Source organism: Apium graveolens, chromosome 4 (assembly GCF_009905375.1).
Source record: "Apium graveolens cultivar Ventura chromosome 4, ASM990537v1, whole genome shotgun sequence".
NCBI classification, from domain to species: domain Eukaryota; kingdom Viridiplantae; phylum Streptophyta; class Magnoliopsida; order Apiales; family Apiaceae; genus Apium; species Apium graveolens.
Genome location: NC_133650.1, coordinates 282,686,248 through 282,698,876, shown reverse-complemented (window position 1 = coordinate 282,698,876; position 12,629 = coordinate 282,686,248). Strand labels below are relative to the sequence as shown.

At 34.2% G+C, this 12,629-nt stretch overlaps 1 protein-coding gene across 1 annotated transcript; it reads left to right on the top strand.

Moving 5' to 3' along the window:
* Positions 1-9,167: 9,167 nt before the first annotated feature.
* On the top strand, positions 9,168-11,712 carry LOC141719736 (uncharacterized). The gene is made up of 3 exons (XM_074522113.1): positions 9,168-9,539; positions 9,668-9,886; positions 9,994-11,712. The coding sequence occupies exons 1-3, from the start codon at positions 9,168-9,170 to the stop codon at positions 11,710-11,712; spliced, it is 2,310 nt and encodes a 769-aa protein (XP_074378214.1).
* The last annotated feature ends 917 nt before the right edge of the window (positions 11,713-12,629 follow it).

Here is a 12,629-nt window from a genome sequence, read left to right as displayed (position 1 = left end):
CAGGCTATTTCTTCCAGCCTGGCAAACGTGAGTAAGGGGAGTCCACCTTAGTAGGTGAAGGTGAGGGTGTAAGGGTGATGAGCCAAGGGGAGCCCTTGATGCAAGAATATAGAGAAATTAAGGAAAAAGCAGGTACATGATATATAAGGATGGAAACCATTGGTAGTGAGTCAATGAATGTCAGTGATGCAGAAAAGGAGAGACCATTTCAGCAAGAATATCAAGCTGTCATAGATTATATCTCTTTAGATGCTGAGACATTTACTCATCCTGTTCCAGCTTATCAAACTCTAGCTGTACAGGGCAATGAGGATGCTAAGAGGATGTTTAACCTGGTGTATACTACTGCTTCAATGCAAAGGGCAAATGATGTTATAACTGCTATGCCTTCCACAACTGGTAGTGACTTTGAATTGGCTGAAGAATCATTTGGAGATGATGGTGAGGATGATGAGCATGATAGCATGAGCATAGGGGAAAATGCAGACACTCCATCATGGATGCTAAACAAGGACTGCTCATATTCACATCTACAATCCACCTTATTCAAGCTTATTCATGAGACCCAAACAGCTATTCAAGAATCCACAAGTGCCAGCACCAAAAGGTTACTTAAAGAACACCTGGAATCTTTACAGATACACAAGATTCAGGCTCTCCAATGAAGTCAGAATGTGGATGTAATCAAGCATGAGATTTAAGAAGTCAAACAAGACTTTGTAGCAAGGTTGGATGTTAGGCTTCCAGGAACCACAATGACTGAAATAACTCAAAAGCTAAGGAAGGAAGCTGATTTAAATAGGAAGGTTGAGGCCATGGACTCTAGACTGACAAATATGGAGTAGTCAGTGGCCTAGATACTTGAAAATCAGGAAGCTCAAACTAGTCTGCTCCAACAGTTGGTGGTTGTACAACTCCCTACGTCTACTCAACTTGATGCTAACAAAAATGGGGAAAAAGACTCTATCATCCCAGTTTGTCAGGGGGAGTCAACAAGTGAGGGGGAGAAAGTGCTCAACATACAAGTCAGTAAAGTGATTGTGCCAGCAATTACTTTCACTAAGCCACCAGCTATGGATAACATTGATCTAATCAATCTAGCAGCATCAAAGCTGGAATCAAATGACAAACTGAGAAAGATTGATATAGCAACAGTTGAGAAAGAGCTGGATGATAAATGGAAGCATATTGATGAAGAAATACAGAAGAAGTTTGGTCAAATTGAGAAGAAAGACAAGGTTTTTTCTGACTTCTCTCAATTGAGACAAATTTCTGCAAATGAAATGAGCCTAGGGAACATGGATAGAGGTCAACCCTCATCAATCAAATCTCTAATAGCCAGTGTGATTTTTAAACCTAAGAGAAACTATCCAAAGAATTCAGACAAAAATCCACTGGACCTATCCTATGAAACTCCTAGGCCAGATGAAAAGAAGCTGCTTGGAAGGTCCATAGCTTTCTTCAAGGATTCTAGAGACTCAGTACTAAAGAAAAGAATTGCAAGAATCTATAAAAATGGAAAACTGATCAGTGTAGTGGCTGGACATCCACAATTTGCATAGGCTAAGAAAGAAGAAAAGGTGAGGCTCAAACAACAACAAAAGTATGCTGCTTTAGATGCCAAGAACCAAGCTAAGAAGCCTGTAGTCACAGAAATTGTTATGCCAACTGAGAATCTGGGTGATGAAAAGAAAGATGAACCAAAGCAGATAAAAAGGAAGTTCAGATACAAGATGCATGCAAATAGGAAGATATTTTTTGATGAAGACAAAAAAGATTACATGGCAGTCCAATCTACAACTTCAAGTCAACCATCCATTCCTACGGTAAAGGAGGTTGAGTTCAAGGTTGATCCCAACATCACCTTTCATGGTGATCATGTTGTTCCAAAGAATGAACCTATAGATTGGGATAGCTTGCCTCTTCCTGATCTAAACCTTCCTATCTTTGCTTAACAAAGGAAGAAAAAAGAAAGAGTGGTCAAAATAGTCAAGCCTACCAAGCTCAAAACCAAGCAAGTGGCCAAACCCAAACCTATTATCAACAAAGGAGATCAACTCATCATATGTGACATCAAAGAATTCTCATACATAAATCTTTATCTGAATAAGCTTGAGGAAGTCATATCTATTGATTAATACAAGCACCTTCTAGTGAGATTAGTCTTCATGTACAGGGGTAGTAAAGAAATTACTTGGAAACTTCACAGAATTCTCAATGAAGGCTATTCAAATCTAGTGACTATTTTCTCCTCAATCAAGAAAAACTTTGGATTCAACATAGTATCCAAGAAAATGGTACTAAACAAGATTAAGGAGATAAAAAATAGCTGAAGAGGACCAAATGCACTCCCAAGAATATTATATATTCCTTTCACTGGAGATAGGGTGCATTTGAGGCTATACTGGATCATGGAGTTCAAGGATGAAAAGAACATTATGAGATTTTTTATACTGGAATATCATCAAAAGATTGCAAGCAACGAAACTTTAAAAGAAATGCAAGAAAGGCTGGATCAAACAGATAATGAAGAAACGGAATTTTATAGACAACTCCAAAACCAGATTGAAGAGAATGATGTGAAGCTGGGAAAGAAGCCAAGGCAATCAAGGAAATGACCCTAATTTGCTCAATCTAGAGGAGCACCTTAAAAATGATTGTGAGAACTCTTTGTACACTTTACTTTGTTCAATTTTCAAAGAAACAGTAGCACTTACTAATTTATCTACCTTAATTCAATATGTATATTTAGGGTGTTTTATTATCATCAAGTTTGTCTTAATTTATGGCTACAATTCCAGTAGACATAAATTGGGGGAGATTGTTAGGAATATGTTGTGAACTTGATGATAAATTGAACAAAACACCTTAGTAGATTTAACTTTGTGTTTTTTTAGCTCTCGACGGATGTTCTATAATAGATGTTGTAGGATTCTTTAAATCATGTTGACTACTAGACTGATATGCATAATAGGTTGGCTAATTATAAATATAAGATGTCTTGTAATTCTGTATAAATGAAATCGAGTCAAGTCGTAGAAAGGCTCCCGACGGATGATCTGCATAGGCTTCCGACATATAATCAACAAGGATTCTGACGGATGACCAACATAGTCCCGACGGATAATAATATTCAAAAGAGCAGTTGAGAGTGACAAGACAGTCACATGCGTCAGGTGTAGGGATGGAAAATTAATCCGATCCGATGCATATCCGATCCGAAACCCAAAGTTTTGGATATACCGAACCTGAAGTTTTGGATTTGGATTTGGATTTGGATTTCAACTATACTGAACCAATACCCAATCCGAAATCCGATCCAAATCCGATCAAAAACTGAAACCTGATTAAAACCCAACAAATTTATTATAGATTATATATAATATTTTAGATGTAATACATATAATTTACATAGTTTTCTTGTATTATTTGTTTAATAGTAGATTATTATCAAGATTATCAACACTTATTTAGTGAATTATAACTTTTTATTTCAAAATCAGCTTTTATTATGTAAGATATACTTTGTATATATTTATAAAAATAATAATTTGTGATAAAATACTAAATATTATGTTATCAACATATCTTAGATATTACTCACCATGTCAACTTGTGGAATATAATGTGTTTAACTACTTATTAGTTAATATATATTAATTTTAGCTATCATGTAAATGTGATTAATAGTATTTGTATGTATAAATAATACAAAATTTGACTACATTATTTGTAATTTTGGATTTCCGAAAAATACCTGATCCGATCCGAAACCCGACGGATTTGGATTTGGATAACCCAAAAATATTTGGATTTGGATTTTATGATACCCGATCCGAACCCGACCCGTTGCCATCCCTAGTCAGGTGTTTGCAAATGGAATGTGGCAGCTTAATTGCAAGATTTAGAGAACAAAGAAGCATTACTATTTCCATGTAATTATGAAGATATTCAAAGATGTTGGATAGTATAATGAAGCAGCATGAGATTAGACTAGAAATAATTTTTGTTTTACTTGTTTGTCTTTTTATCATGTAACTTGGTAGTATATAAACCAAGTGTAGCGAGTAGAACAAATAACTAAGAAAGTAAACATTATTTTCAGAGAGACAGAGAGATAGAAATGGCTGTATCTGTTAAGCATCTCTTTGTAATTCTGCAAGTTCACTTGTAAGCAGCTGCGTGCTATTCAAGTATCACAGAGTTCTCATTTTAATATATATATATATATATATATATATTATGGATAATTTCAAAACCACCAGAAAGTTTTAAAGTCTTGTGTTTCATTTCTTTCTGCAATATAGAAAAATCTGCACAATTATATTATTAAGTAAGATTGGTTTTAAAATCAGAAAAAGAAACCAAAATTACATTCAACCCCACTTCTGTAATTCTTGTTGCATATTTTGGGAATAACAGTTCTCAATCAAGCTCCAACAATATGCACAATCTCACCGGGGATTATTATGATAAAGTTTTGTATGTTAATGATTGAACTTAAATTGTTTATGAAAGAGTATAGTAAATGAAAGAAAACACAAATGACACAAAGAATTGGTAATGGGGAAAAATTCCTTGAAGGGATAAAAAATTGCGGGTGAAATTGTGTATCCAGCCTAAAAAAAAGAAATCACTAAAATTGTAAGTAATGGTTACAAAGATGCGTTAGAATCAAGATTCAAGAACTAGATAAATGACTATGGCTTTTTTTATGGAGATTTCATGATGACTTCCATGTTCTTCTCTCATGTTATATATCAACTAAGCAACCACTTTGTTGTTATTCCATCAGAATAGGTCTTCTAGTTCAACCACTAGTCCTACTTCTTAGGACTATTATTGACTTAGTCTTCACAATTATCTTCAACTTCATGTCCTGCACAACCTCAACCTCATGTCATGCTCTTTTAGTCGGTCCTTGATGATGTCACGTTATCAATTTTCCCTTCATGTCATTTCCCATCTGTCACGCGTCATGTCATTAATAGTGACAATTTTAGGCATAATAATAGCCCTATGATTTAATTTAATTTAAGTCTACAAATAAAGTAATTAAATCATGGTAATTGAAATATACTCATGTTGTAATCATAACTCCGCGTGGTAATAATAAATGTAGATTGTAATAATAAATAAACTGATGCAAGCAATTAGGTAACCTAATACATTATATATGTAAAGAGGCAATCATTTTTCAGCTTATAAATTGAACCTACCAGCATGCTTAAAGAGTACGCAACAAAAAGAAAATAAACATCAAACTGAAAAGGAGAGAAAAAGAAGAGCTGAAAATCTTGTGTAAGAAATACTGATGTGAAGAGACAGAAGCTCACAGAGTGTATAATGCACCAGAAAGAAAACAATAGAGAGAGGATAGAGAGCTGAAGTTTGGAGAGAAAAAATAGAGGTTGTGGTCTTTGTATTAAAGGAAATCAAGCTGTAGCATGAAGTTGAGTTGTAAAAGGTTGTACGAGTTGTAACTCGATCTTCTATGTGAAGTAAAAGAGTATGCTAGTGTTAGTATTATCTTATATCATGTTAAGTTTAAATTATATTTAGGAGCCCACACATTCCAAATATGGCATTAGAGCCAGGTTCTGACTTTATCGGTGGAAAAAAATGGTGCATGTAATGCATGCTCAAATTACAATAGTGATGACCATAAATTACGAGGACTAGAGTATGCAAATGTAGGCACTACTCACTTTATATGACGTATATGAAGAATCCACATCATCCGCTGAAGCAGCCCTTTCAGATGCAGAGAAGACGATGTTAAAAGAGTGTCGGAGTGAAAATAACAAGGCATTTTTCATGATTTATCAAGGTATCGACGAATCCACCTTTGATAATATTGTGCATGTAAAGAAGGAAAAATACACTTGGGAGATTCTGTAGAAATCGTTTCAAGGTGTGTACATAGTCAAAAAGGTACTACTGCAAATTCTTAATGTTCGAAAACATCAAAAAGAAGAGTTCTGAAAATACCGGCGAGCATGTTCTCCCTTTAAAAATGGTGAAAAGGAATGAAGTACATCATGATGATGATACGAGTCATTTGGAAAAATATTGCAAAATACAGTGTCAATTAATAATAATTGTAACTGTAACAATTTTAATATTTCAGGTGAAGTGCCAAGAAAATTGGCGATTTGTGATAAAATCTATGAAGCAACAAGTGTGGCACAAATAACTTTTGATTATTTGGTGCTTTGTTTAAATGCAAGCGGAGAAAGAGAGAAAAGTCGAGTACAAGTGCATCATAAAATTATGGCACGAGTACACCACAAGACTGAAGAAATTCTAGATGATATACTCATAAAGTCGTTCAAGTGGGGAGTCTTTAATAAAGCGAAATATAAACTCGAAATGCAAATTCGAGTTTGAAGGGGAGTGTTAGAATTTCAAACTCCTTAGAATTTGCATTAGTAATAACATCTTGCATTATTAATAACATCTAGGTTAAATATAGATAAAGCAAAAAAAATAAAGCAACAGCCAGGAAACAAACTTAATGACAACCTGGAGTTGCAGCTGCTAGCAATAAAATGAACAATAAAAAAATAAAACAACAAGGAGAATTCTGGAAGCGTATAAATAATATAAATATAATGAAACAAAAGCTTTCATGTGATCAGGTGAATATAGATGTGGATAGATAATGTTCCTTAAATGAAGGAAGTTTTATGGAAGAGTATGTACATTATAAGAATTGCAGCAGCAGCTGGTCATATGTGGAATTAAGGAAATAAGGAGGTTGAAAAGGAAATTAACATCTAGAAGCTTAATATTCCAATATGTAGGCTATTATAATAAATAAGATGATGAAAGCAATTAGGTAACCTAATACATTACATATGCGGCGAGGCAATCATTTGCGAGTCTATAAATAGAACCTAACAGCAAGCTTGAAGAGTACATACCAAAAAGAAAACACACATCAAAGTGAAAATAAGAGAAAAAGAAAGAGCTGAAGCTTTTGTGTGAGAAACACTAAAGTGAAGAGATAGAAGCTCACATAGTGTACAACATACCAGAAAGAAAACATTACAGAGAGGAAAGAGAGCTGAAGTTCAGAGAGAAAAAAATAGAGGCTGCAGTCTTGTTTTGAAGTTAATCAAGTTGTAGCTTGAAGTTGACTTATAAAAGGTTGTACGAGTTGTAACGCGATCTTATGTGTGAAGTAAAAGAGTTTATTAGTGTTAGTATTATCTTATATTCTGTTTTAAGCTTAAAATATATTTTAGAGATCATACATGTTTCCAACAAGTGACATAAGAGCTTGGTTTATAAATTATCGTAGAAAAAAATGGTCCATATGATGCATGCTCAAATTCCAATAGTAACAAACATAATTTACGAGGACTGGAGTATGGAAATGAATGTAGTACTCACTTCATACGAGTCCTCATCATCCGCTGAAGCAGCCCTTTTAGATGCAGAGAAGACGATGTTAAAATAGTGTCGGAGTTAAAATAACAAGGCATTTTTCATGATTTATCAAACTCTCTAGGGGATAGAATTTTTTATAGGAGTTTATTGGTGATTAACGGATATACTAATATTATCTACATACATGCAAGGGGCTGGTCAAGTATGTGTAAATTAAATGAAGAAGACTTGTTGTCCAAATGAAGTGCTAAGCTCCAAAGTTCACGCAAGGCTGTGATATATAATAAAGCTGTAAATAGAATTCTGGAATACCTACATCTGAAATAATGACTTTCAAGTATATCAAGAAATGCAAAGAAGCAGCAGCTGGTCTTCTAGGTATTCTTTAATGAATACCTTAAAAAATGGTAATCTGCACAAGTTCAGAGAAGATTGACTGGATGCATATATGTAACACTGTGTACAGTGAAATTAAGAAGATTATGAAGTCAACATAGTAGGCTATTATATTAAATATAATATAGGTAAGCAATGATGTAAGTTATTGTAGCTTAGATCTATAAAAGGAGCTGTTTACATATCTATTAAAAAGTAGAGAAAAACAGAGATATAGAGATAAAAGAGCCAAAGCCCTTTGTCTTGTCTTGAAAAAAGGCCCTAGCATGTGTTGTGTATTTGTAGTATTATCAAAAAGAACAAACATTTATTATTTTATATATTTATGAATTTAAATCAAGCCCATAATGTTTCCAATAAATTCATATTATAAAAGAACTCCATTTTAAACTAAATTCACACAACTAGAAAATGGGGTTAAATTCAATCGGTTGAATTCAACCGAACCTAAACTCAACCATATATGGTTGAATTTGTATTCAATGTTGTTAGAGCTTTGACCTGCGTTAAAATTCAACCAAAAAAATTCTACTGTCACTAAATTCAACCGATTAAATTCAACCGGTTTTAAATTCAACCAGAACCCGTTGAATTTAGTGTTGCCATTTTTCCCTGGGCGGGAAATTTCCCCCCAAAAGTTAAATTCAACTGAATAAATTCAACTACTTTATAGTCAACCAAAACCGGTTGAATTTAGAACAACCAATTTTTGGGTGAGCGAGAAAGTTCCCACCAAAAAAATAAATTCAACCGGATAAAATCAACGGAAATCTTATTCAACGATTTCCGGTTGAATTTAGTATGAACAATTTTTTATTCACGGGAAACTTCCCATAAAAATGAATAAATTCAGCGGATTTTAAATTCAACCGTATCTGGTTGGATATACACGCTGTTCGTTTTCAACCGTATCTGGTTGAATATACCCGATGTTCATTTTCAATCGTTTTCTGTTGTATTTGGGTAACACATTTAGAGACCCTACTGTTAGTATCCTTTCTTTCCAGTGGCCTCCTTTTTCTTCTTTCACCATTTTTTCCCATCTCCTTTAATTTCTTAATCTTCAATTTTAAAAGCATTCATGTCCAAGTAAGTATTGTTTCAAATTTTTCATACATATACTTGTAATTCTTGTATTCATATATGTCAATTGTGTTAATATTGTTAATTTTTTTTATATGTCAATTGTGTTAATTTTGTCAATTGTGGCTAAATTAATGTGATTATTACTTATTTTTAGTATGTTAAGATAATCAGACATTGAGTTATATAATGATTGTATCAATCATACTAATGAAATATTAATTTAATTAAGTTGTTTATTGATGTTAGTTCTTATCTATAATAACTAATTAATCAAAATATGATAATTGTATATGGCATCCGATCGAAGTTGGATGCATCGTAGGTTTGATGCAAGGAATAATATAACCGAGGAGTACAAACATGGTGTACAAAATTTCATCAATTTTGCTATGAAAGGGGAAGTTGATTCAATGGGGAGGATAAGATGCCCATGTAATGAGTGTGGAAATACATGGCGTAAATTACCCGACAATGTAACTTATGATTTGAATCGACATGACATTATGGAATTATATACTAAATGGGTTTTTCATGGAGAAAAGCGTAGGTCCAGGGTTGAAGTCGAGACTAGTTTGGCTAATAATGATCCTAGAGATGATGATATATATGATGACATGAAATGCTTCGAGACTTTGCAGATGCACATGGAAATTTCGGGAATGGTGAGGAGGAACTGAATACAATAGCAAAATTTTTTTATGAGATGTTATATGGTGCTTCTGAACCTCTTTATCCAAATTGTCCATATTCTACCACTTTGTCATTCGTAAATATGTTGTTATATTTCAAGAACAAGCATGGTTGTAGTAATAAGGGCTTTGATGAGTTACTTGAACTTATTGGGTCAGTATTGCCGGAGAAACACAATCTACCTGAGACATATTATGATGTGAAAAAGATGATAAGTGGTTTGACTATGGGATATGAAAAGATTGATGCTTGCGAGACTGATTGCATGTTATTTTACAAGGAAAATATAAAAAGACATGTTGTGACATATGTCACAAAGGTCGATATAAGGACTGAAAGGATAACCAAAAGAAGCTAATTCCAAGAAAGATCTTGCGATACTTTACACTTATACCGAGACTAAAACGTTTGTACATGTCTGAGCAGACTGCTAAGTGTATGACGTGGCACCATGATAGAGTCATAGTTGATGGTCAGTTATCTCACCCGGCAGATGGAGATGAATGGAAAGCATTTGATGCTAGATTTACGAGATTTGCAAAAGAGGCACGAAATATCAGACTTGGCCTTTCTAGTGATGGATTTGACCCATTTCGTGATCCACTTGCCAGGGATTATACCGCATGGCCCGTTGTGGTTGTTATTTACAACCTTCCACCATCTATGTGCATCAAAGCTCCATATATGTTTATGCCTCTCATTGTTCCCGGTCATAATGATCCTACAAAAGACCTACATATTTACCTCCGACCATTAATTGATGAATTGAAGCTATTATGGCATACAGGATTGGAAACATATGATAGGTCATCACGCACAAATTTTCAGATGAGGGCTGCACTAATGTGGACTATTAGCGACTTTCCAGCACTTGCGATTTTAAGTAGATGGTCGAATAAGGGTAAGTTGTCTTGTCATGTATGTAGTGGTGATATCAAAGGCTTTCAACTGAGGAATGGTGGTAAGCCTTCTTTCTTTGGCACTGCTCGATATTTTTTAGAACCGGGTGATCCATTGAGGAGTAGCACAATGTTTGGAAAGAGAGAGGTTCGTTCTGTCACAGCTCGACATTCAGGTGGAAGGGCAAAGATTGTATGTGATCTTATACAATTTCCTCCTCCAAGAAAGTTAACAAAAAGAAGACCTCGGGACTATGGTGTTACTCATAATTGGACTGATAATTCTCCATTTTTTGAGCTACCGTATTGGGAGACACTTGATCTTCGTCACAATATTGATGTCATGCATACTAAAAAGAATGTTTTTGAAAACATATTCTACACGATATTAGCTGACAAGAATAAGACCAAAGATAACTTAAAATCAAGGTATGATTGTGAGGAACTTGGTATTCGACGTGAGTTGTGGGTTCAAGATAGAGACATAATGCCACATGCTCCATATGCGCTCTTGAGGGAACAAGTTGATAATTTGTTTGAGTGGATTTCAACACTTAAACTTCCGGATGGTTACGTTTCAAATATATCTAGGTGTGTGAATTTCGAAAAACATACTATTCGTGGTATGAAATCGCATGATTGTCATTTTTTCATGCAAAAATTATTGCCTATTGTTTGTCGTAACTTATTACCGAGGCAAGTGGCTGATGCCATTATTGAATTGTCTAACTTCTTCCAAGATCTGTGCTCATCTACCTTGAAATACTCCGATTTGTTAAAAATGGAGAAAGATATTGTGAGGATAATGTCTATGTTTGAAACCATCTTTACTCCCAGTTTCTTTGACCCGATGGAGCACTTGCCACATTTGGCCACCGAGTGTAAGTTGGGTGGCCCTGTTACATATCGAAGGATGTACCCTTTTCAAAGATTTTTACATGGATTGAAGACGAAAGTTAGAAGCAAAGCACATCCGGAGGGGTCAATGGCTGAACGTTATATCCAGGAGGAATGTGTGCACTTTTGTTCTCTATATTTTGAATCCAAAGTTGAAACAATGCACAATCGATTGCGTCATTACGAGGCACCCAAAACATGTAATGATCCTCACTGGTTAGAAGTTTACACGTATCCGGCTAAGTCCATTGAAAGAAAAGGGCATAGAATCTTGACGGTCGATGAAGATAGACTCATCAAATATTTTGTTCTTATCAACACAGCGGAGGTTGCAAAGTACTTGGGGTAAGGTCTTTAACAAATCTATGATATTTTTTTACTTTGATTTATTTTATTGTAATGACTATTATTTGTTTTTAGTGAATTTAACAAGTTGGTACATAGAAAATACCCAGAGTTTAATGATGCAGCAAAACAAAGATTTCAAAAAGATTGATTCACAAATTGGTTTGAAAGAATGGTTTGTGTCTAAACACATACATATAAATGTTTTTTATTGTCCTCAAATATTATAATTATAATGCACTTATATATATATATATATATATATATATATATATTTAGGTAGCGGATGATCCACAACTCAATTTATTTTTAAGGATTTAATAAAAGGTCCGATGCGCGATGTGGATATTTAAAATGGTTGCAACTTTAATGGTTACAAATTTGTTTGTGCAAATTCTAATGAACGCACTTCACCAAATTCGGGTGTGCTTGTCATTGGTAAGAAATATACGATACTTAATTATTTTGTATCTATTGTTCTCTCATTTGTTATATTAATGTATTGCTTGTACCTAAGGAATTTACTCATTTATATGTAGGATCTTCATATGAGGGGAGTTTTGAAAATAATTATGATCGACTTGAAGAAATATTGAGCTTCATTACCGTAATGGGTATAAAGTTATATTATTTAAATATCATTGGTTTGATCATACAAAGCATGTCAAGGTGGATAGAAATAGGATGATAACGGTGGATGTTCGATCAACATTAAATGCGGAACATGTGTTCGTGTTAGCTAGTCAAGCTTATCAAGTATATTATGCGAGGCATATTTTAAATCCAAGATCACCATGGTACACGATTTTAACAACAAAAAGTCATTTTGTTAATGAAGAAGTGAAATCTAAAAGGAATTTTACATCTAGTGAAGATGCCTTGCAAAATGAGGTTTCAAATGCTTCATCATCTCATGTCGAG